The sequence below is a fragment of the Rhineura floridana genome, chromosome 1 (assembly GCF_030035675.1).
Source record: "Rhineura floridana isolate rRhiFlo1 chromosome 1, rRhiFlo1.hap2, whole genome shotgun sequence".
NCBI classification, from domain to species: Eukaryota; Metazoa; Chordata; class Lepidosauria; order Squamata; family Rhineuridae; genus Rhineura; species Rhineura floridana.
The window spans coordinates 53,124,833-53,151,408 of record NC_084480.1 but is presented as its reverse complement, the minus strand read 5'-3'; the positions used below and the strand labels follow the sequence as shown (position 1 = coordinate 53,151,408).

Genomic DNA, 26,576 nt, shown 5'->3' with positions numbered 1-26,576 from the left:
GATGCCAGGAACTGAAGCTAGGACCTTCAGCATGCAAAGCAGATGCTCTGCCACTGAGCTATGGCCCTTCCCCTATTTTGTGCAAAACTTCTATTTTCTAAAGCAGGGGTTCCCAAACTGTAGTCTGTGGATGAATTTCATTCAGGTAGTCTGCAACATGTCTGTAAACATGCCATGAAAATCATACAGCACCTAGCACAGCACATTACAATTGCTACAACAGGCAGAAAACTAATTAAGTGGTCCACCAGGACCGTCAGCAATTTTCAAGTGATCGGTAGGGAAAGAAGTTCAGGAACCATTGTTCTAAAGTCCATCAGCTCAAACTAAAACTTTAAAATCAAAAGCTATGGAACTTTCAGATACTAAATCTAAATTTGTTATACTATTATTTTCAAGACTATATTATTTACTGGGCTAGAATAAGACATATATCTAACAAATGGATAAGGATTCTAATTTTGTCTGTCTGCTATTACTGTGAGACTTGCCGTGTATGATGATGAAACAACATTAAACTCTTCAAAAGGAATATAAAATGTAACTGAATATACAAATGTAGTACTGTCCCCAATTACATTACAAGAGTGTTTGTTTTCTGAACTTGTCTTCTAAAAAAATATGAGATTCTTCTATTTCTACATGTTAATGCTGAGGTCTACATACAGTCCCAATAATGATAACCCTCCATTTGTACAGTGCTGAGAGCTTCTATTTTCAATTTTTATTTTATTCCTACTTCCGAAATGGAAAAAAATGATGTAGTTAGGTATTTTAGGGTATAGCTTGCAGCTCTAATGTTGGACATATTTGTAACTGTTTTATTAAAACAGGTATCTATATTGCCATAAATATACCACACAGAATATTTATGTGCTAACACAAAATATATTACATATTTTTCAAGTATTAAATTAGGTATTGTGTATATAGGGGGTCTCACTGCCCCTCTTCCTAGGTAAAGCTGGTTTTCATATAAACATGGGGTGCTGTTGTATATAAAGTCAGAGCAATAGTTCATCTAGCTCAGCATCATCTACACCAGCGATTCCCAACGTGGGCGGTAGCGCCCCCCTGGGGGGCGTTACAGCCTTTCAGGGGGGCGTTGGCATGTCTACAAACTTTAGGGGGGCATTTGGGTTCATTAGGCGGCACTGAGATTTGGCGGTCTGATGAGACAGTTGAAGCATTTAAGTTTAATGTTATTTAATACACAAATCATTAATTTTTAAACTGTTTTGTCCCCAGTTAGAATATATTTAATAGTCTCAATTCATGGAAATAACACTATAAATAGTGTGTGCTCTTTAGTAAAGAAATTCTGAATAGCGGCCAGTGTCATATCAAGGAATGGGGATATTAGCCACACCCTGGCACTAGGTAATGTTCCAATGCTGTCTTGAGGGATGTTGGAACCAATCACGAGAGAGTGTTTGATAAGCTGGGTGTATTGGTGGAGGGCGCATTCTTCTAATGGATGAGTGCCATGTGCAAACAGGTGACGCAGACAGTCAGTTATTTGCTGGTTTTCTTCAGGAATGGGACACACTCACTACCCATTGTTTCTGTGATGTTTAAATGAACTTGTTTAACGAAACAATGCTGGTAAACTGAGTTTGTTGTTAAGTAACACATTGTAAGACTATTACTATCCAAGTATACTCCAGATATTGTGAAGTTAGCCAAAACTCATCAAGCTCAAGGATCACACTAGTATTTTATAATAAATCTCATTTTATTTACTTTTCTATAACTATGTATGTATATTAATAAATCATACTAAGAATTCAATGTGTAATCTAAATGCAATAAAAAGGCATGATAAAAACTATCAGTAATAATAATTGAAAATACCTTTTATGCATTACTCATATTTTAAGGGAAGAATAGGAAGCATTGGCATATACTTAATCTGAGGGCGGCGTTGGGCACAAAAAGATTTTGCAAAGGGGCATTGGGTGGAAAAAGGTTGGGTAATGCTGATCTACACTGACTGGTGGTAGCTCTCCAGAATCTTTTTAGGCTCTCCCAAAAGATGCCAAGGACTGACTTGGAGAACTTTTGTACAGCAAAGCTTGTGCCCTACCATTGACTGACTTCTCCTCAGGGCTTCAAAATTTCTAGAATTTTTACATCTCCATGTATGCATACATTTTCCACAATACACAATATGATTTGGCCTTCAGGAACAACTTGCTGATATATTCAAACATGCTCCAATTCTGATACTGTCAGTAAATACCACCTGACGATGGTCCTGATGTAGTCTAATATTAGACAATGGGCCTGATGTAATCTGCATGCAGGCACAGCAGCTGTGCATGGAAAGCCACAGATCTCAATGAAACTAAATTTTCTTTAACTCCCTGTCCTCATCTTAGCAAGGATCCAGGCAAATGCACAAGATTATGTTATGCTTGGATTGAATTCAGAATTGAGCTTCTTTTGTGATATTTTGTGGTGTTTATGATGATGATGATGTTCTCAATTTTTTATGATATTGTATTATTCTTGTTATGGAAGCCACTTTGAGGTTACCTGGTGATGAAAAGCGACACACAAATATACTGAATAATAATAATAAATGGCCACTATAGGCACACACAAACCTGTGTCTCCCACATTTTCATCTGGTCCTCCACTCTGTACCATGCAAATTACTCTGATAAAAGTGTGTGGGGTAGACAAGACCCAAGGTCAGTTGGGATGGAGGACATAAAGATATTGTTGATTTCTTTACTGTATTCAACCAATTTCTACTTGTGTAACAGAACATTATCCCCCTTTCCCCCTATGCATCCTCTAAAACTGTGCTGGGTTTCCCCCCAACCCTCCAGAGCAGATTTAGGGGTGGTACGGGGCACACCTGGGGAAAGTCCTGTTGCACAAGTGGAAGTCATTTTGCTGAGCAATTATTTAGTTGAATACAGCCTTTTGTATTTTGTTGTAGCATATTTTTAAAGATCTGTCAAAAACATTACTTTGAAATTTGGGGCTGGAGAGCCAATGTGGTGTAGTGGTTAAGGTGTTGGACTATGACCTGGGAGACCAGGGTTCGAATCCCCACATAGCCATGAAGCTCACTGGGTGACCTTGGGCCAGTCACTGCCTCTCAGCCTCATGAAAACCCTATTTATTATTATTATTATTATTAATTATTATTATTATTCATAGGGTCACCATAAGTCGGAGTCGACTTGAAGGCAGTACATTTACATTTATGAGTATTAAAGTAGTTTATTATTTGTGTTTGTTAAGTACTTAAAGTTCATGTACCAGTTTTTCCATATAACTTTTATAATAAAATCATTTTATAAACCAGAGTTCTATTTTATATGACTGGAAATAGTTAGTTGCTATAATGCCACAGGCAATGCAATTAACAGGAAAAATAAATTCTGTCAAATTCATTTAGTACTTCCACAGCATGATCAAAGGTTTGGGGTTTGAAAATTATCTGACGCTATTGACATGAAATATAATGAGCATCCAAGAACCATCACATCACATTTAATAAACATGACATGAAAGGTTTACTCAAAGCTTATGTCCTTTAGCTGGCTTCTATAATTGAAAGCATGCTATGCTGCACATTAGATAGAGAAACCCCAATTTCATGGTGACAAAAGAAAATTGAATAGTTAGGTGAAGCTGAACAGATAGAAATTATAGTCAGGTCTAGCTCTCTGGCGTCACACTACAGGGAGAAATCAAAACCAGAAATGGACCTCCCCCCCTCCCCAATAACAATATATTTTACAACTACTTGGCAAATAAAATCCACAGAAACCTGACAAATTATTACTTGCGTAGTAGATATGCCACCCACACATCACTGTGCCTCTTTCTGCTCATTCAAACATGACTCTTATGCATGTTTACTCAGAAGTAAGTCCTACCATGTTAAAAAGAGCTTTCTCCCTGATAAGTTTGCTTATGACTGCAGCCTAAGGTTGCAATCCTATATTCATTTACCTGTGAGTAAACCCTATTGAACACAATGGGGTTTACTTCTAAGTAGACATGAATAAGATTGCATTGTTAGTCTCATATTTTTTCCTGTTATCCATCTTCATCATGAAGGCTGAACAGTGGAAGCATGAAAGTATAGCTCTTGATCTGCCTACCAAAACATATCATGAAAATCACAGGCACCAACAATGTCTTGCTACATTCTGCTAGGATTAATTTGCATTACCTAGACACATATTTTTTATTTAAAATGAGCAACCTCAAAGTATACCCAGTTCTCTGCCTGTCCCCACCCCCATACTTGAATATGTCCCTGCTCTGTCCACTTTCCTGCCCAGCCTGGACACTCCTCTGGCTAGGCCCAATTCTGTGAAAAATATATACAGAAAACTCCTGCACATCTTCCAGCGCATTGTTCTGTCTGTGACCCCATGAGCCATGGATCATCAAAAAATGAGTGCTTTAGCTTGCTAGGCAGAAATGGCCCAGCAGGGATGAACTAATATTGAGTGCTATGATGTACACCAGATGAACCCACAGTAATGAAAACAGTTACTTCAATTCTTACATTTGCAAGGACAAAGCAAGCAAGGCAGATTTACCAAAACATAGGTTCAAAAATACAGTATTGTAATTCTTTAAAAAGCATGTTTTATTCATAATATACTAGAGCTGAGAAAAAATGTATTCCGTTTCCCTCACATTTGATCATACTTTTTCATGCAAGGAGTCGCATTAAAAGAGCCCTGAATGCAGAAAATGGGTATGTGTCCGGGGTGGGGGTACTTATCATCAAGGAGAGCAATGCATATTCTTCCTTGCTCTTTGTTGCATCTAAGGCTTCCTTCCATTATTACAGGTTGTGGAAATGGATAACGGTAGGGTAGAGATGTCCAATGTTTGCAGGTCTTATTCAGTTTGACAGTTTTGCCTACACAGAAACAGCAGCAACTTCTCTCTCGTGTTTGTGCGCCTGTAATCATGCATCACAATGTTAGTGTGAAATGGACTGTACATAGATTTGTGTGGACTACTATGGCTATAGCCAGGTACCCATCAGGTTCTCTCTAGTATTTCACCCATGTAATATAAGCACAACATGACCAAGGGGAGATTATGGCTATTCTTGTGTAAGAACTGTGTCCGTGAATTGGCCCTTTCACTGTCTGTGGTAAAGATTAAACTTACATGAGAAATAAATGATTCAAGATTTCTTTTACTTACATACAAAAAGAGGTGGAGACCATACTGTGGGTCAAGGATTAGGTTAGCTGCTCTTTGGATTAGGAAATGTCTGAAAGGAACCTCAAAACCTCCCCTCCCTCTATATTTTATATGGAATCTAGTGCATAGTGCCAACTTGGGAAAACAAGAGTTAAATTTAGTCCTCTTGAAACTGGGGAATTTTGCAATGCAACCACTTGTAAATTTATGGTTGCACTTTCCAGTCTCTAACACCATGCATAAATCACAGCAACGTCTATAATCTACAAATTACTAGCCCAGAAGTAGTATTTAATGACTTAGTTTGCATTTCTTTATTTGTGAGCCTAACTTTAAAGAATATACTACACAATTACCTTAACTCTTAATAAAAGAGAGGGGATTTTTTTTGTCAATGTTATTAACAACAAAACTATGATGTTATGGCAGATTTGTTCAGCAATGGAGGCTAAAAAATAATGCATATGTAAACTATAGTGTTCTTAATATTCTTCTGGCAAACATTATATTATATAGGTAGAAGTGCACAATTGTTCTCTGGGATTCAAAGATTTGACATGGATATATTTATTTGCATTTATGACATTTCAATACCAAGGACCTGGTGTGAATAACAATAGATTAAAGGAAAATATAAAACATCTTGTTAAAATCGATGAAAAACTGTTTGCAAATGTACAACACTGCTTTTTAAGGTAGCTGTTATTAGGTTAAGGTAGCTGCAGTAGGTTACTGAATAATGCTTAAACATCACAACATAATCCAACTTGGTATGGATAGCCAAGAATTCCATGCTGGAGAGTAAGCAGGCTGGTGGAAGAGGGATGAATCTCTGCTTCCCTCCACAAGTAGTTCATTTCATTTCCATGGTAGCTGTGGAAGAAGGAAAATGTTTCTTCTATGACCATTGAGGAAAGCAAGGAGATGGAGGAAGGATAGATCGTTACATCCCTCCTCCACCACCAGTCTGCTTAACAGAAGGCTTTTAAAAAGGGCTGGCTGTGGAAGGCTTCCCTTCCTCTGCAGCCAACATGGAAAAATAAAGGGTACAAGCATCTTAGCTGCTTAGTAATCAGCAGTGGTCAGTGGGGTTGCGTTGCATACCAGGCTTCCAGACGGCAAACATCACTGCCATTTACTGAGAGGGAGGGGAGAGGTGTGGGAGAGAGGCATAGTGTGGTGCAGTGATGGTGCCAATACTGATGCTCCTGCCACTACATTTCTCCCCTCTCCCTCTTGGTAAGCGGCAGCTATGCTACCTGCCGGGAATCTAGGTATGCAACGCTACTCTGCCTTCACCGGCCCACCAATTGCTATTGCTACTAACGTTTGTGGGCTTACATGGCAGGCTGCCATAATTCTAGCACATGGTAGTCAAAAACAGCAATCCTCGCATAGTGTTCCATAGTGAAGTTCCATTGGCTGGAATCCAAAGAACCATGTCAGGGTACCCAAAGGTTTGTGAGGGAGAAGAGTGTTGGTGAGATTTTTGCTTCTCTTGCTTTCTTTTCTAGAGTGCAGATTTCTGTCTAACATTAACGTTTTTGTTTTTTTTACAGGCCCCTTGATTTAAAAAATGTTTTGCCTTTAGTATGGATGATTAGCATTTAAGAAACAAAATCCTGCAGGCACACAAAACGAACTGCATGGTACTTCAGATTTGTTGTTGGCAAGTGATTCCCCACAGCAAGGGTTGGGAATGTTTCTGGCCTGGTGGGCCAGATCTTTATCTCCTCCCCCAATCCTGCAAGACAACTTTGACAGATGGATGGTCCCAACCACCTGTCAATAGTCTGATGTCATGATGAGATCAGGTATGACTACAAAAAAGGGAGTCAACGGTGCCCAAATTTGTGAAAGCTGTAACATATAAGAACACCAAATGTAGCTGGAAAATTAAAAAGTCTAAAAATAAAATTTATTATAAAGAAATAAATAAAACTGATAGTAGAATAGAAGACACAAAAATACACAAATTTCACAACATGAACAGAAAATATACAATATGATATATAGTACAAAACCTGAACAGAAAAAAGCTAAATATCTGACAAGCTTCTAGACAAGAACCATACATAAATCAAATGCCCACCTGTTAAAGTAGATCCATGGGGTGGGGGGAGGCGCCGGCAACAAATCAGCATTAAGTAGCAGTGAATTCACCAGCTGATGAGCGGAGGGTTCAATCCTGCTCTTTGCAGGGGTCTACCTCACCAGTGCATCCCCATGAGATCCCCTTTTCCCTTTCATCCTCTAACTAGTCAAACAAATGCAATTTTAGTTAGGCTCCAAGTAACACTGATGATGAGAACAAGCATGGGCAGTATGCTTTCCCTTTATTATTTAAAGTGGTAGTACTGACTCTGTTGTAGCATTTTTCAAACCAATGGTGATATGACACAGGGAGTAATTTATTTATTATTTAATTTATATCCCGCCCTTCCTCCCAGCAGGAGCCCAGGGCGGCAAACGCTAAAAACACTTTAAAACATCATAAAAAGACCTTAAAATACATTAAAACAAATCAACGTTAAAACCATTTTTTAAAAAAAGCTTTAAAACCATCTTAAAAAAAAGGGTTAAAACATATTATTTATTTATTTATTTATTTATTTTTATTTATTTACTTTCATTTCTAGACCGCCCATAGCTAATAGCTCTCTGGGCGGTGTACAAAACGAGATTAAAATACAATATAGAATAAAATCAGTAACAGAGAGGACACATTAAACTAAAACATTAAACACAAAACATTAAACATTAAAATGCCTGGGAGTATAGCCAGGTCTTAACCTGGCACCTAAAAGAAAGAACCGTAGGCGCCAGGCGTATTTCCTCCGGTAAGCTGTTCCACAATTTGGGGGCCACCACAGAAAAGGCCCTAGATCTAGTAACAGTCCTCCGGGCATCCTGGTGAGTTGGTACCCGGAGGAGGGCCTTAGATACTAAACGAAGTGAACGGGTAGGTTCATAGCGGGAGAGGTGTTCCACAAGGTATTGCGGTCCCACACTGTGTAAGCCTTTATAGGTCAACACCAGCACCTTGAATCTAGCTCGGAAACAAATAGGTAGCCAGTGCAAGCTTATTAAAGAAAACATATTAAAAGCAATTTTAACACAGATGCAGACTGGGATAGGTCTCAACTTAAAATGCTTGATGAAAGAGGAAAGTCTTCAAAAGGCGCCAAAAAGATAGCAGAGATGGCACCTGCCTAATATTCAAGGGGAGGGAATTCCACAGGGTAGGTACTGCCACACTAAACGTTCGTTTCCTATATTGTGCAGAACGAACCTCCTGATAAGATGGTATCTATCTGCAGCAGGCCCTCACCTGCAGAGCGCAGTGATCGACTGGGTATATAAGGGGTAAGATGGTCTTTCAGGTATCCTGGTCCCAAGCCATATAGGGCTTTGTACACCAATACTAGAACCTTGAACTTCGCCCGGTAGCAAATGGGTAGCCAGTGCAATTCTTTCAGCAGCGGGATGACATGTTGGCGATACCCTGCTCCAGTGAGCAGTCTCGCTGCTGCATTTTGGACCAACTGCAGCTTCCGGACCAACCTCAAGGGCAGCCCCATATAGAGTGCATTACAGTAATCCAGCCTGGAGGTTACCAGTGCATGGACAACAGTGGTCAGGCTATCCCGGTCCAGAAACGGCCGCAGCGGTCTTATCAGCTGAAGCTGGTAAAAGGCACTCCTAGCTGTTAAAGCCTGCTGTTCATTATGCCATTCCCTCACCACTGGCACCCACAAGCAAGTCTTGGCTTCAAAAATGCAGGTTTACTGAGTGGCAGAATGGGATAGAGATGGGTGGCGCATGACACAGGTCTGGCTGACTAACCAGATGGGATTATAGGGTAAAACAGTAATGAGGAAAAACACCAACACCAGAGGTTCAGACTTTACATGAATCTTTGAGCTGTTTTTAGTAAGTCTGTTTCATTCATCTGCAAGGATTCTGCATAACATTCGAGGCTCAAAGAATGACTTCCTCACTGAACTGTACTTTACTCCAATTTTATATTCCTTCAAAGAAAAATCCAGCTTTTTTCAGGCTTTAAGAGGCTAATGGGTTATGATGTTAATTATGTTATTTATGAGAATTATTTTAATGCTTTGTTTATTATCTATTATGTTTTAATACTACCTTATTTTTATGAAACACCCTGTGGCCCTTTCTGGTGATTTCTGGTACAGAAATCTCCCAATAAAATAACAAACACAATAAAGGCTTGTTTCTGTTTTGCACATTGAGACAATATTTTCCTCCAGCAATAGTTACCTGTGTTAAGTTGCTAGAAAGTACACTTTACATGTTCTAAATGTCCCTTTAAATCACAGTAAGTAAATCTTTCTAAAGTGCATGACATGCTAGCATGCAGGTTTGAAAGAAAATAATAGGTTTTAAAGAAGAAGAAGAAGGGACGGCCCATGGTGTAAATTTCATACCCTCCCTGGGCCATGAAAAAGGCTGATGCCTTTTTAAGTGGCATCCAATTTCACAGAGCTAAACCTTTCCAGTAAAATATTGCTTCATGTGAGACAGCAATACCAACATCTGCATGGCCCTCCAAGAAAGCTGAAATTCAAAATAAGCCAAACCTTTTGCTACTTGAATCATTGATGGTAGCAAACCACATTTTAAACAAAGATTGAATTCAGTCTTTAAAAATGCAAGCCACAGGCAATAAATTAGGCAAAAGAAGAGATATAATACCAAGGGAATTCATGATGTACTGCAGACTTACCATGCTTTTAAGGAGCCAGGGGGTTATCAAAAGAAAAGCTGTTTACGTTCATGCAACATTTTGAAAAAAATCCTAGACAACTTTAGCAAGACGTTTCCCAAGGAGATAATATAGACTGCTGAAAGGAGGAGGTACACATAGCAGTGCACTTAAAATTTCCCATGAGAGCTTCTTGGTAGAGAAGGTCAATGTCACATCCACAAGGAGGGAAAACCCTAATTTTTATCCTTTAGGTTTCCTCTGAACTCAACAAAAAGTTTCTGAATTTGTTCTCCAGTTCTGAGCATAATTGGCAGAGGGGAATGGGGAGGAGGAGAAAAAGAGAAGGTTCTTGATATCAGCTGGAAAGCCCTGATTCCTAGTCATTGCCTCCAAGGCTAGTGGTTGAAACAGATCTAAAATGCTTCGGCACTGTCATTGCCTAAGGACACAGCAGTCATCTACTTTCTGTGGAGATTCCTGGTCAGAACTGCTCCAAGATGCCACCTTCGTCTCCTATTTAAATATTCAGAAGCCCAATTACCTATAATTATGAAATTTCTCTGAAGAGATATCTTTACTATTGTTATAGCCCAGAAGCTAGCATGGTGCAGCAGCGGGAGTGCCAGACTAGGACTGAAAAGAACCAGGTTCTAATCCTCATTCCTCCAGGACCCTGGAGGAGTCTTTCAGACTATCTCATAGGGTTGTTGTGAAGACAAAATGGGAGGTGGGGAGAGAAGGAACTATGTATACAGCACTCCTTGCAGCAAGGAGTAAAAAATATAATAAAAACAAACAGCACTGCATTAGTCTCTAATAACTCTGTGATTTCATACTAGAGGTATGCATTGGCCCTGTGTATAGCTCAAATTATGAGGTGAAAAGGGGTGACTTGGGTGAGGTAGTTTGCCTGAGTCAGACTGCACCATTAACAAGGCTTCTCAAGTCAGAGCCCCCCCCCAAAATACTAATTAAAAGAAAAGTTAAACAAAGCTGACTAGGGAAATACCCTGAGCTTGAGTTGGGATGAAATGGAAAGGTAGTGTGGATCTTTCATTTCAGTGGACAGGCTTAGGTTTTAATCACAGTGAATTTGGGCAAGGGTCCTGTTTGCGGGCTTCCCCCAGGCACCTGGTTGGCCACTGTGAGAACAGGATGCTGGACTAGATGGGCCACTGGCCTGATCCATCAGGCTCTTCTTACGTTCTTATGGAAAAATTAAAGAGAGCTTATAAGATCATTCCACTTTTACTATCCCTCAGTTCAGTTGTAGGGATTTTGTGTGATTTATTATTCCTTTTTATTCCAATCCCTGTTTTCCAACAAACATCTACTTTATGTGTTTCTTATTCTGTTGGCTTTCTTCCTTAGGTTTGTGCAAACTTCTTTTAGCGTTCACACTCTCTCACACACACATACTCCAGTGCTGTGGATGTGTTTATTTAGCGTAGCCTGCTTGTGAGAGGACCTGGCTGTGACTGCAGAGAATTCTGGATGCTCCCTTTGACACAAGGAAAGAACACTGGAGTACAACATGCAGGAAAGGGAAAGAGAACTGCTGGCTGATCCCTCTTTCCCCATTGTTTTTTTTCACTTCTTTGTGGCTAATTTTTCCTCGGAATTGTAGGAAAATTGGCTGGTAAAGGGCAAGAGATGTGGACATAAAGAATGTATCAGATAGCAGCTCCTCCTTTAGTGCGTATCTGATGGAGATCCTCTCCAACTTTCTTTATCTGTTGGTGGGGGAATCTTCAGAATTCTCACATGCAAAGTTGGTTTTTTTTCATGTGATAAGTTTAATGCAGAGTGGGGCTGAAAGGGTTTGAAATGAATTACATAAAACAAAAACAACCAACATATATTTAGTTTAAAATCATGTATCATATTCTAAAAAGTTTTCATGTAAGACTTCTTTAATAAATTTATCATCACAACTACACATTAATGCCAGCCCTTAATGTTCAGTTTTACAGATGGGGGAATTCATAAAGACAGCAGCTTGCCCAGGACCACCCATCAAGTATAGAACTGAGCTGGGATTTGAACCGAGATTTCCCAGGTCCAAGTCTAACAAACAATTCAGTAGACTACACTGGCTCTCAGATCCAGATGTAGTATGAGTCATGACTCCGTAAATAGGGTGAAGGTTCCTTGCTGGAGCTAGGGTAAATTAAACATGCATATTTACTAGCACTGAAAAGGAGTCAACTTTTTTGAGTCAGTGTGCAAAGTTCAATCTCATTCCATTCTAAGACTCCTCTTCTATTAATAAAGAGGTATAAAGTAACAAACACTAGTGCTATGATCACAAAAAGCTTCACTGCTTTCACCCTCCATTAAGACTCTTTTAGCCCATTTTCAGGTATTCTGTCTCTGGCATTATGCCCTTCCTTATATAATGAAAGAGATGACTGGATATCACTTGATATGTTTGAACCATTTTTGAGCCATATATGCATGATGAGGCACGAAAATGCTTCTAATCTATTGCTATGCAATTATGTGTTGTGTCATACGATAGTCACTAATGCCACTAACTTAAATGTGGAGTAGATAGTGAAAACAAAATATATATAACATATTCATGGCACCAATAACAAGGCAGCCGCTTGTTCAAATAAAATGTTTTGCAAAAATCCATCGCAATCTTCTTTAGATGACAACTTTAATACGAATTGTAAAAATAAATCTTATCTAATCTTAGGAAATTGTTAATTTATTTGTTCCTGTTTCTTCATAGACAGTTTATTTGCAAAATGCCACAAATAATAGTAGACCATCATTTTCAGAACTCATCTGCTACATATTCTGGAAGATCGGTTTTTGATATTAGTGTCAGCTCTCTTCAGAAGCTCTGATATACACACTGCTTCTATTCCCCAGAGATCATTTGGCAATGCTATCATAAGACAGCAAGAATATTAAAATAACTGTTTTCCAAGACAGAACCCCAAGGCAATAATCTTATGCACCATTAGGCTGCTAACTCCCAATGACTTCAATGGGATCTAACTGCAAGCAGGATTTCAGCCAAAGAACTTACTTAACTGCTTTTATTTTAAACACGGTGAAATTTTTTCATACACTGACTATGCACTAGTTTGTTTGAACTGGTTGATATGAACTATTAAACCAAATATGTGCTATTAAATAAATAAAATAAATAATGTTGCAAATTTTGTTAATAAAAGTACTTCCCTGTTGTTTTTGAGGTCACTATTTCCTCACTTTCTTTGTGACACACACACACACACACACAAATTGGGGGGAAAGGACTTGAGAAGATTTTTCCCCATGAAAAATATTAAATTATTTCAAAAACATCTGAGTGTCATTTATCTGCTTTTACCCCAGTTTTTTTAGATATTAATACTGTAGCACAAAGATAATATTCCTGTAGTATGCCTTGACCTTAAGCAGATATTAGCTTTCATCCTATCTGCTGAAAAATATTAAGCCTTCAACTAAATGGTTTAGTTAGAAATATCTATAAGAATTCAGACTAAATATGAATGAAAAGGAACTACCTATAAGGTAGCTATGTATGTTGGGTGTATCAATATGCCAGTTTACCAGAGATGTAGAGAAGTACCGTAAACCACTAGGAACAATATAACATGAAACAACTCTACATTCCCTTTTCATCCACAGAAGCATGCAAGACTGTGTCCTACAGGCCACATGACCACCTGCTATCTATGGGACTAGAACATTAGTTGTATGATTAAATGGACAGGATATTTTGATGGAAAGTGGAAACCGATATATTAGATTCTGTTATATTAACACAAGGGTGGGGAACCTTTCGCCCACCAGATGTTGCTGAATTACAACTCCCATTAGCCCCAGAAAGCATGGCCAATGGCTAGGAATGATGGGAGTTGTAGTTCAGCAACATATGGAGGGCCAAAGATTCCCCACATCTGTATTGTGAGTAATACTTAAGTGCTTGAAAGTAATAGCACAGTTCTACCTGACACTGTCTCAGCAACAATTGAAATACTGTATCTAGGTTTGGTCACTTTTAGGAAGAAAACTGCATATAGCTCATACCACAAAGACATAGCATCCTACGATAAGTAAAAATGGAAATGGACTGCCTTCAAGTCGATTCCAACTTATGGTGACCCTATGAATAGGGTTTTCATGGTAAGTGGTATTCAGAGGTGGTTTACCATTGCCTTCCTCTGAGGCTGAGAGGCAGTGACTGGCCCAAGGTCGCCCAGTGAGCTTCATGGCTGTGTGGGGATTCAAACCCTGGTCTCCCAGGTTGTAGTCCAACACTCTAACTACTACACCACTCTTAGAAAGAGTAAAATTTTATTGGTCAAAGACCAAGATAAATATAGAAACTATATAAGATGAAAATCCTAACTAAAACATCAAAAAGAAATAAAAATATTGACATCAATAAAGCACCTGAATCAGTTAACACTGATCAGATATATCCAATGTATAATCAATTGCGTTATTGACAATTGCATGATCAACAAGGAAATCTCAATAGCATTTGCTTGCAGCTAAAGGAAACACAGCTAAAGGAAACACTGATTTAATAAAAGTCACAACTTTGTTCTGGAATTCATACCTTGCAACAGCTGGATTCTTACAAGTAAAATAGCCAGTAGAGAAATTCTGACAAATCATTTGGATTAATTTCTGCAACCCATTATTTGAGCTGAGAAAACATTTCCAATCTTTTCAAAGAAACAGATTTTGGTAAACTCACCTTCCCCTACATGTAAATGTTTGGTTGAATAACTGAGCAAACTAATACGTATTGTCATTTTAAGGAGTAAACCTTGTGTTTCTGATTTAAGACTATGAAAACAGGGATTAACAACAATATTCCTGAATTTACAACTGACACAGAAATGACAAAAGAGGCAATTGGGTTTAACTGCAGGTAGTTAGGATTTGGAAAAGATGTCCATACACTTATTTTTTATAAAATGCTTATGACAAGACAAAGTAAGCAAGTGGAGAAATTAACAGCACAATCCTAAACATATTTACACAGAAGTAAGTGCCACTGAGGAGTCCCTTCTTGTTGTTCCATTCCTGAGGGAAGCGTGTGGTGCTTTTGCTTCAAATAGGACCTTCTCAGTGGTGGCACCACAGCTATGTAAGGCTGGTGCTCACATTGTATGCCTTTTGGCTTATCTCTTCCACTAGAAATTAGATTTTTTTGGTTGGGACAGTGTGGCTAAGATCCTGAGCCACCATGCTTTATTACAGGAAGCACTGTGTGAGGGCAAAATTTTCTGTGTTTTAATGACTGATTTTATTGTATGTATTTTATTGGCATATGACCCATTCTGAGATCATTTGTGATGGAGGATGGTATATACATTTTATAAATAAATAGAGTTAAATGAGATTTACTTCCTAGTAATTGTGTTTAGGATTTCAGTCTAAGACGTTGTAGTCCTATGTACACTTACACTGAAAACTCCCCATTGAAAACAGTGGGATTTACTTTTGAGTAAACATGCCTAGATTTGCTATGCAAGCTGAAATCTATATTCAATACATTGAAAATGGTACTTGTGTCAATTGATATAAATATCAAGCAATTCTTACTTGTCCTTTGTCGCCATTTGGGAATCATACAATGCAACTTTTGGTTCCGTACTTTCAACTTTTCGTGTCCGTTGTCTTCTCTTTCTACTTGGTGCAACGTCAATAATATCTGGACTGCTAAGTAACGAGTCTCTTCTGGGGTTAGCTGCCAAAGTGATATGAGGTGGAAAATTACAAAACAGATTATTATTTTGGTAATATTAAGATAAAATAAAATGGGTAGGGTCTACCATTTGCTTAAATGTCTTGGTTGGATCTACTTTTTCTTAATGCAAATTATTTCGGGACACACTGGCTGCAACTAGAAGAGATCAAAGTTTGCAAGAGAAGAAGACAGGAAATTAATTTTCCAGATTTGCCCGTCTTCTTTTGCAAAGCAGCTGCATAGCATATAATGTCATTTTTATTCCTCCCTAGGTTTGCTTTTTTTCCCATTACTGCTTCATGAACTGGACCGCTAGATTGGCCCAGTATTTACACAGCCACTAATAATATAATATTTTAAAGGTAGATTGCGTAATTGCATTCCTAAATAGGCCATACTGATTGCAAGTTAAAAAAGTAAATGCAGGAGTACTGTTGTTGCTGTGTTTCCTTATTAAACTCATTAGGAAGCTGCCTTACACCGAGTCAAAGTATTGGACCATCTAGCTCAGTAGTACCTCTACTGACTGGTAGCAGCTCTCCAGGGTGTTAGGCAGAGCTCTCCCCCTGCCCTATTTGGAGTTCCCAAGGATTGAACTTGGGATCTTTGCTCTACCGCTGAACTGTCTTTACCAATGCAAAGTTCTTACAAATGCAGCTGCATTTTTCTCCATCATTTAGATTTTTAAAAAATGTTCTGAGAACTTTACATGAAACAGAAAGTCAATTAAAGATATATAGTAATTATATTACTTTCTAAAACAAGATGCTGCACAATACATAGAGCAGCCTTTCCCAACCAGTGTGCCTCCAGATGTTGTTGGACCACATCTTTCCTGACCACTGGCAATGCTGGCTGAGGCTGGTGGGAGTTGTGGTCCAACAACATCTGGAGGCACACTGGTTGGGAAAGGCTGACATAGAGCATAAACAATGACAAAACCCTGCCTATAGGTTTACAATCTAAACAGATTACTCAACAGTTTAAATGCATTTGTCTGTCTTGATCAGAGCTTGGAAGATTACTTTTAAAAAGTAATAAATCACAGTTACAATTACATGGCCCCCAAAAGTAGTAATTACTGTTACAATTCCTCTGAAAGTAACTGATTACTTTTCCTCAAAAGTAATCACTACAATTACATTTCAGTTATTTTTTTTCAAAAAAAGCCTACAAGGTGCTGGCCTTGGCTGCTGCATATCTAAGTAGCCTAAAACAACATTAAAAATAAACACACACATACAGAGATAGTAGAATAATTCTTTTATCCATAAGATAGCAATGGTGGTCTCTCCGCTGGTAAGGGAGGTGGGGAGGAAGGCAGAGGCCACTACTCAGATTTTGCACGTCAAACCAAGTGCAACCCCTTTCCCCGCCTTCCAGCATAATCTCTCTCACTTAACCACCTCCCGGACCCTGCCCTGCCACCAACTAAAGGACACTCACCCAAGCAAACAATTTCCCTCCAAGATGCAAAATTTAAAATACTGCAAATGCAGCACAGTAGCCAGAGAGGGTGGTGGAGGCCACTTTGTGTGCCAAGTGCAAACACAGTATACACACACGTTGTCATCTTTCACCTCCACAGTTCTTTATCTCCATTCTGCTGCTGCCTCCTTCTCCTCCTTTATCCATGTTCTTGCCCTCCAGCTCTTTTTCCCTCCACTCCATTCTTCACCACCACCATCCATTTTTTAAAACAATTGTTTTCTCCACTCCACCCCGTCTCATTCTCCACCTCCTCCCTTGTTGTCTCCTACCCACCCAGAGAGCATGAGGGAAGAGCAATACTGCACAGAAGCCCAGTTTGAGGCATATGATTTTCATCCACAAATCAGAGGAGCAGAAGACTTCCCCTGCTTCCCCCCCCCAAGTAATGCCCAAAAGTAATGCTGGAAACATTACAATTACTCCACAAAAGTAATAAAATTACTCCTAGTTCAATTACAATCAAAATGTAAAGGAATTACCTACTTGGTCCTCAAAAAAGTAATCAATTACAAGTAATACTTGTATTACTTGTAGGGGATTCCTACAGATTTAAATGAAAGTGATCCATGAACACAAAATGAATGCTGTAGCTGATTCAGGACCCATTAGAGATTACCGGGATTACTCAAATATCTGCTTTTGCTAGTGCAGAACATTAAAAGTACTACTGTATCAAAATTTGCAGAAGCTTGAGCATCAAAGACTTTGCAAATCAGTGATTACATAGATACTGCTATACTTCTAAACCCCTCAACAATGGTTTGGATCCAAAGAGTCCTTTCTCATTTGGACTAGGAAGAGGGGTGCTCTTCTTGCCTCCAATCCCCACCCCAGTTATAGACATTATACACCATTCTAGATTTTTTTTGAGGGGGGGGGATGAGTGGAAATGGGGAGGCAGCAAAGTCCTGCTGTGTGTGTGTGTGTGCGTGTGTGTGTGTGTGTCCACATACAGAACGCTTTCCTTGGTTCTTTGGATCAAAGTCTATATTTTCTATTCAAAAAGGGTTTGCTTTACTTGGATAGATTCTACTATAATGTTACATAGAACTTGTTAGGCAGCCAAGCTATAGTTCTACTCACAATATCTTCCTGAAGATCTTAATTAATTCAGGGAAGCACATGCTATCAAGAAAGATTTGCTAACTAAAAAGATGCATCCATTGCCTCTCAAGGTGAATATGCAATTCCACCAAATGTTTTCCTTTTGGAAAACTGCCATTGGAAAGCTAACAATTGCTTTGCATTTATACAAACTGTCCTATCTGTGGGGAAGAGTAGGGAGAGTTTTCATATATGGGGAGACATCTCAGAATCTACTTGGATAAATATGATAATTTACCCTGAAGTTATTTTTTGTATCATGAGTACATGAGATAATTGGGCCTAGTACCAATTGACAGTTTATGCTATAGTAGCCAGGGACTCTTAATTTGCTCTCTTAATTACAGTGGCACAAACATCTTCTAAACCAATGCAATAGTACAACATTCCAGTGGGGAAAAGGAGGGATGGGGAGTGAAAAAGGTAACAGTAGCAAATAAAGCATGACTAGTTGTCATGAAGAAAATGGAAATGGTCTGCCTTTACGTCGATCCTGACTTATGGCTACCCCATGAATAGGGTTTTCCTAGTAAGTGGTATTCAGAGGGGGTTTACTATTGCCTCCCTCTGAGACTAGTCCTCCCCAGCTGGCTAGGGCCTGCTCAGCTTGCCATTTACTGAACTGCACCAAAGCTTGAACATAACAGCTAGCATTTGCACAAGTGTTTTTGGTAGGCTTTTCAAAATACTTCACATAAGCTATTTCAGCAACTTTGACAAGGTAAGTTATTACTGTTATTCCCACAGTGCAGAAGGAGAGCTGTAGCTGAAAGACAGTGGCTTGCTTAAGACCACCTAATGAGTTCAAGGCAGATGAATCAGATACAATCTTTTGCACCCAGACCCAAACAGTGGAACACCTCACACTGACAGATCATAGAATGTGCTGCGGAGTCTGGATGTACTCTTAAGTACATTTGTGTGCTTGGGAGGTAATGACTCTATTCTATGTGCTGATTAATTTAATTTATTTGTTAAGCCACATGCACCCAGTACTGGTCATCTGTCCTACTTTACAGAGGGCAGTCCTCTATTTTAAGGGTTGTCCAGTCTAAATCTGGCTTAAAGGGCAGGGGAGAGTATAAGAAGGGATAACATTCCCTTGAAGTTGCCCATGAACTGTTAGCACCTAGATATCAGACAGAGCAATCACACAAAACAGTCAAAGTCTTCCTCATTTTGATAAGGTATATTTCTATTTAAATAATAAATTTAAATTATGGTATCATTGCATATATATATTATATATGCATACATTTATATGCATAAATTTACATATATGCATATGTAAATTTCATACAAAAACAGGTCCTGTTTTTTTGCAATGCCTAAGTGCCCTTAACACCCTGTCAGCAGCTGTGCTAATTTAAGACAGGCCGCATGACCAGAAAGCCTTCATATAATACACAAAATGGGCAGAGGAGATCTTTTTTACCACCTCCAAATATATAATGACAAAGTATTCTTGTGAGAGGAGCTAAACTCTTTTCCCACAGGGATGAATCCAAAGATGGCTTCTTCCAAAAGAAGCCTTGCTCTAATGGAATAACTTGTTCCTTTGGAGAAGGAAACCTACGTATCAAATTAATTAGTGGGCTCCTACTGGGAGAAAGGGCGGGATATAAATCTAATAAATAAATAATAATAAATAATAGTGATATTTTATTCATTAAAGCAGAGATGGGTAACCTGTGGCCATCTAGATGCTGCTAGACTACAACTCTCGTCATCTCTGACCACTGGCCATACTGAAAGTGAGATGAAATCCAACATCATCTGGGGACCCTATTAAAAATGTAATTCAATGCCTTTGGAAAAAACATGAATTTATAACAAATAATATTAACAACAGTGACAAACTGTCACCTTGTTAAAATGAGATGTTTAAGATAGAAAATTAACCCCTAAAGTATAGATTCATCAAGAAAAAGAATCACGATTGGAACTTACAAAAACATTTTGACTATGAAAAGTACTAGAGCCTGTGCCACAGTACAATGAAAGCTTTATAATAGTGCTTTAAAACCTCTGTGACATGGAGGTAACAGCTCCATTACAAAGTTGGTGAAAGCTAAGGAATTATAATGAGTTGTTATCTGAAACGTCCTGCCTACAAGTTGATTCCCTCCCCATTATTTTCTTTTAAATGGTTAGCAGAACTAGCAATAACAAACTATGACGACAGTAGAAACATTTTCTTGTTGCCTTTTTTTTTAACAAACCAAGAGTTGTTTAATGATAGGCTGTTCATTAATATAACGTTTGCTGCTTCTCTTGTAAGTTTTAACTCATTGTTGAAAATTTAACATTCCTACCCCCGATAACTTTCTGATTTACTTACATTTTCAATGCAGGCACACTGCAACTTTTTGTTGTATTCCACGCAGTAACTTCAGTAATGCAAACTTATATTGAGGGTTTGACTAGACTTACATAGCAATCCTAACTGTGGCTGGGGAAGATAAGAGTTGTGGAGTCACTGCTGCATCAAGGTGGAAAGGGGGGGCAGGTTTTTGCACTGAGGGGGCACGGATTGCACCCATCAAGAGACCTGTGGGGCTTTGGATCTTTGATGCTTCAAGGCTTTCTGTTGGCTACCACCAGTGATAGCTTACCACCCACTTGGACAGAGGTCAGCCATCTACTGCAGCAGAGCTCTCCCCCAATTGGTAGCATTCCTCTCCACTGGCTGAGGGGCCTGTCCTGCATCCTATTCCCTAGCCATCAACATCCAGGGGTAAATGATAGGATTGCAACATAGAGGGTAGCCTTTTGTTGTTGTTATGTGCCTTCAAGTTTATTTCGACTTATGGTGGCCCTAAGAATCAGTGACCTCCAATAGCATCTGTTATAAATTAACCTGTTCAGATCTTGTAAGTTCAGGTCTGTGGCTTCCTTTATGGAATCAAGCCATCTCTTGTTTGGTCTTCCTCTTCTTCTACTCCCTTCTATTTTTCCAAACATTATCATCTTTTCTAGTGAATCATGTCTTCTCATGATAACCCCAGTTTCATCATTTTAGCTTCTAGTGATAGTTCTGGTTTAATTTGTTCTAACACCTAATTATTTGTCTTTTTTGTGGTCCATGGTATCCACAAAACTCTCCTCCAACACCACATTTCAAATGAGTTGATTTTTCTCTTATCTGCTTTTTTCATTGTCCACCTTTCACATCCATACATAGAGATCAGGAATACCGTGGTCTGAATGATCCCGACTTTAGTGTTCAGTGATACATCTTTGCATTGGAGGCCCTTTTCTAGTTCTCTCATAGCTGCCCTCCCCAATCCTAGTCTTCTTCTAATTTCTTGACTATTGTCCCCATTTTGGTTAACGACTGTGTCAAGGTATTGATAATCCTTATCAATAAGAGGGTAGCCTTAAATATAGTTTGGTATTTTGCTAACTTTTTTAGTGTCCAGAACCCCTTCCCGTCTAATCTGATTCCTCAACTTCTATATGATGATATTTAGAAAACTCATTTATAACCTCTTCATATTAAAAAGAAATCTAGCAATGAATAATGCAGTTGCTCTTAAGCAACCCTGCAAAATTATACTGCAAAAATAAAAATGAAGTTTTATTTTGCACACTGCAAACTATTCTTAAAAATTATTTAACTTATCTTGATTTCTAACAGGTTCAAACTGCAAAGCACTGGGTCAGGTAACAATGTTAAAATACTAAATATTTAACAATATTAAAATACTAAACACAGAAAAACTACCCCCCGAAACCCTAATATTACCACATACTAATAGTAAGTAATACACTAATATCACTTACTAATGTTGCTCTGCACATAAAAGTTCTACCCAAACAAGAATGCCTAAGTTAGTTTGCAGTCTTATTTCCTAGAGGAAATATCCATTTCTCTCTCTCTCTCTCTCTCTCTAAAAGAGAGACAATGACAGTACAGCAGTGATGTAACGCCCATCTCATGAACTCTTCTGGTGACTGCAATATATCTGTTTTCCCCTCCAGCCTACTTTGCTAACCCCATGAGAATTAAATTTCCAAAAAGTCTACTTGACAAATTACCCAAAGTGTCTAGTAATATATTTCATTATGTTTCACTGATCTTCAGGAAGTAATTATTACCAAGTTCTTAAATATCCCTAATTGCATTATTTATTCTTTAAATTTGATAATACTTCTTTCTTGCTTGGATGGAGAATAGAGAGGGATGTGTGAAGGGCGAGCGCCTGCCATGACTGGTCCCGTGGGCACCAGCCTGCGCTGGGCCTGCAGTGCCATAAAAGCAAACACCCCTGCCCAATACAGATGGCACGGGGCTTAAATAAGCCTGCCCAGCACACCAATCTGTCACATCAGCACGCACACCCTGCGTGCTGTACGCACACATCTGCCATCACCCAAAATGGTGGCAGGGGCATCAACTTCTTATGGATGCCCCCGCTGCCATCTTGGGTGATGGCAGGCATGTAAGCTGATGTACGCTGACATGATAGCTAGGTGGGACAGGCTGGCTTATTTAAATCCCACACCACCTGTATTGGGGGAGGTGCCTGGGGATGCTCGCAGGCTCCCACTTTGCGATTCGCAGCAGCGTCAGGTTCCTGAGTCCCGCAACCCAACACTGCCACAGATCGCCGAGTGGGAGCTTCATCCTCCCACTTCAAGGAGGAGTTCCTCTGAGCTGCAGGGATTCTCGGCCAGGCTCAACCTGGCCTAGATGTGTGAATGTGAAGAAACTTGCCAACTGTTTGATTCTAACGTTTGTGCTCTACCCACTTTTGCTTTCAACCTGTTCACTTTTGTCACAGATCCCACCCTGTAATGCCATATGGATTGGGTCTCACTGAGATTTGTGGAATCCAGGAATTGCCCCTTTAATGCCCTATCTATAGCTTATTTTAGGGTCTGAAACTGCTTAATAATATTATTTTATGTGGTATAAGCTTAGAGCTGTATAAGGATGGATTACGAAAAGCAGTCTAAGTAGAATAGTCTAGGAGGAGCTGGAGGCTCCAGGTCATGCAGACTGTCAGGAGGAGGGAGGCTTGCTGGGGAGTGCCAAGACAGGAAGCCCAAATATAGAAAGTACTTCACACAGTGTATAGTTAAAGTACTGTATGGAATCTGCCCCCACAAGATGCAGTGCTGGCCACCAACTTGGATGGATTTAAAAGATTAGAAAAAATCATTGAGGAAAAGGCAGAGGCAATATACTTCCAAATACCAGTTGCTAGAAGCTGCAGGAGGGGAGAGTGCTCTTTGCAGTCAGGTCCTGTTTGTGGGCTTCCCATGTACATGTGGCTGGCCATTGTAAGAACAGGATACTGAACTAGATGGGCCATTGGTCTGATCCAGCAGGCTCTTCTTATGTTTTGAACCATGAGAATGGGCTGGCTCATGCAGCAGCTGGCTCTCAGGAGAATGGCTCATGTATTAATCCTGATTGGCTGCACAGGGGGTCAGCCCCTGGGAGATAGGGACTGCCTACTGGGTATAACAGGAGCTGGCAGCCCCTTGTTGAAAGATGAGACTCCATATACCACCAAGGAAATTACACATACAACCATTAAGAGACCGGGCAGGAAGGAGTGTGTGACCAGCAAGAGCTACCATTAAGATCTAGAGAAGAGAATCTCCCTGTAGCTGAATGACGTATAGTATTATTTGCACTGTTAGGTATAAGCTGAAGGATATCTGCAGTGTTATGCTGTAGTGCTAAGTAACTAATAAACCATGTTAATAGTGCTAAGTAACTAATAAACCACAGCTGGTGTCAACTTTCACTGCATATATGGACATGTTTAAAAGAACCATTTGTCAGATAAAAGAAAGATCTACGGCAAAACACATCCACTACTAGTATGTGGCCCCTGTAAGGTCACCCAGAAGGGAATATGGCTTTGGACTGAAAAAAGTACCCCACCATGACCCAAGTAGCTGAAGCGCCTTGGACAGATCCTTGAATGTTCAGACTAAAACCCAGAGAGGATTCCACTGCCCCACTGACATGGAGCCACCACTGATCCAAGTATCCAAGCAGTAATATAGGAAGCTGTCTTATACCAAATTATATCTAGCTTGGGATTGTCTTCATTGACTGACAGCAGCTCTCTGGGTTTGAATGTCTAGGTTGGATCAAAAAGTACCTCTCTCTTAAAACTCTTGAACATGATCTGTTTTAAGAGTGTTTCCAGTTAATTTCAGCTTAAATTGGATTTTGCTGTATTGTATCAAAAGTTTTATATATTTATATTTATATATAAATTTTATAATTGTATTAACTACTTTAATCCTATTGTATACAATGGAGTATATTTTAACACTGTCAAGGCCAATGGCTAGTACAATAAAAATAAATTTGATGAAGAAGTGACTGATCCCTTTTTCCTGATATTGTTGGTAGAATCATGGAAGACTGCCTTTCATATGCCACATATTTCATAGTTATAATTCAAATTATTTCCCCCCATAATGAACTGACTTCTTTGCAGAAACATTTATATAAAGTGGATTGAAATGTAAGATTAAAAAATTATACAAAGTCCTTTAAATACGGAGCTGTTCAGTGCTTACTTTGATTTGTAAAAGATCCATAAGGAACCCATGATTTATTACACTTTGGAGGAGTGGGGAATGGATGATACTGGCTTTAAAGGATTGGAGTTTTCTTTCCTTGAAAAGAAACCGTGAGCTGGTTAGTGAGCCAGGATGGAGCAAGTGGCAGCATTCCTAGGTGAAACTGGACCATTTCACCTAGAGATGACAGGGACGGAGGGAGTGTAACTCTGTTGATTCTCCTTGATCTCTCAGCGGCTTTCGATACCATCGACCATGGTATCCTTCTGGAGAGGCTTGTGGAGTTGGGAGTTGGGGGGAATGCTTGGCAGTGGTTCCGCTCCCACCTGGCGGGTCGTCTCCAGAAGGTAGTGCTTGGGGAACATTGCTCGACACCGTGGGCTCTCCAATGTGGAGTCCCGCAGGGGTCAGTTCTGTCCCCCATGCTTTTTAACATCTACATGAAGCCGCTGAGTGCGGTCATCAGGAGTTTTGGAGTACGTTGCCACCAGTACGCTGATGACACACAGCTCTATTTCTCCTTTTCATCTTCTTCAGGTGAGGCTGTCAATGTGCTGAACCGTTGCCTGGCTGCGATAATGGACTGGATGAGAGCTAATAAACTGAGGCTCAATCCAGACAAGACTGAGATGCTGTTGGTGGGTGATTTCTCTGATCAGATGGTGGATATACACCCTGTTCTGGACGGGGTTACACTCCCCCTGAAGGAGCGGGTTCGTAGTGTGGGAGTACTCTTAGATCCTTCCCTGTCACTCGAGGCTCAAGTAGCCTCGGTGGCACGGAATGCGTTCTACCAACTTTGGTTGGTAGCCCAGCTACATCCCTATCTGGACAGGGAGGACCTCACCTCAGTTGTCCATGCTCTGGTAACCTCTCGATTGGATTGCTGCAATGTGCTCTACGTAGGGCTGCCTTTGAAGACGGTCCGGAAACTACAGCTAGTGCAAAATGCAGCGGCCAGGCTGATAACGAGGACCAGGCGGTCCAAACATATAACACCTGTTCGGGCCCGCTTGCACTGGCTACCTATATGTTTCCGGGCCAGATTCAAAGTGTTGGTTTTAACCTATAAAGCCTTATACAGTGCGGGACCACAATACCTCCTGGAACGCCTCTCCCGATATGAACCTGCCTGTACACTACGTTCAACATCGAAGGCCCTCCTCCGAGTTCCGACTTATAGAGAGGCTCGGAGGATGGTTACCAGAACCAGGGCCTTCTCAGTGGTGGCCCCTGAATTGTGGAATAGTCTTCCCGTTAAGGTGCGCTTGGCGCCGACATTGCTATCTTTTCAGCGCCAAGTTAAAACCTTTCTCTTTGCTCAGGCATTTTAGTTTAATATGTTCAATTTGGTTTTAGATTTGTGGATTTTTATATATATGTTTTTGTACCGATTTATGTGATTTTATTGTATATGCTTTCTGTTGTACACCGCCCAGACAGCTATGCTAGTGGGGCGGTATAAAAATTTAACAAAAAATAAATAAATAAATTAAAGCAGCATTCCATGAACTATTAAAGGAAACAAAATTATGTTGCACTACCCTTTGATGCATGGGGAGTATGATACACCAGTATTAACAAACACAGGTATACTGATATATGTTGGGTGGGGGAATTCCCTATCAGTACTCAGTTTTATTCTACAGTTTGACTATATAGCAATCCTTTAAATATAAAATAAAAACAAACTGCTGTCCCAAGATCTGTAAGAGTTGTAGTGCAGAAGTCTAGCATTAAGGCAAAATGGTGCCCTTACTGAGTTTA

The 26,576-nt window shown here is 39.7% G+C and overlaps 1 protein-coding gene across 8 annotated transcripts in view; it reads right to left on the bottom strand.

The window, feature by feature from the left end:
- Positions 1-26,576, bottom strand: part of XRCC4 (X-ray repair cross complementing 4) — a 201,539-nt gene that overhangs the window by 68,857 nt on the left and 106,106 nt on the right. For 6 of the 8 annotated variants that reach the window (XR_009761877.1, XM_061621930.1, XM_061621909.1 and 3 more), the window contains one exon: positions 15,515-15,659. Coding sequence is in view for 7 of the 8 variants with exons in the window: in XM_061621930.1 (XP_061477914.1) it covers positions 15,515-15,659 (145 nt within the window). In the remaining variant the exon portion in view is untranslated. Of the gene's footprint in view, positions 1-5,864; positions 6,070-7,374; positions 7,454-15,514; positions 15,660-26,576 lie in introns of those variants that run through there. The other 2 variants (XM_061621924.1, XM_061621952.1) reach the window with 2 other exon arrangements.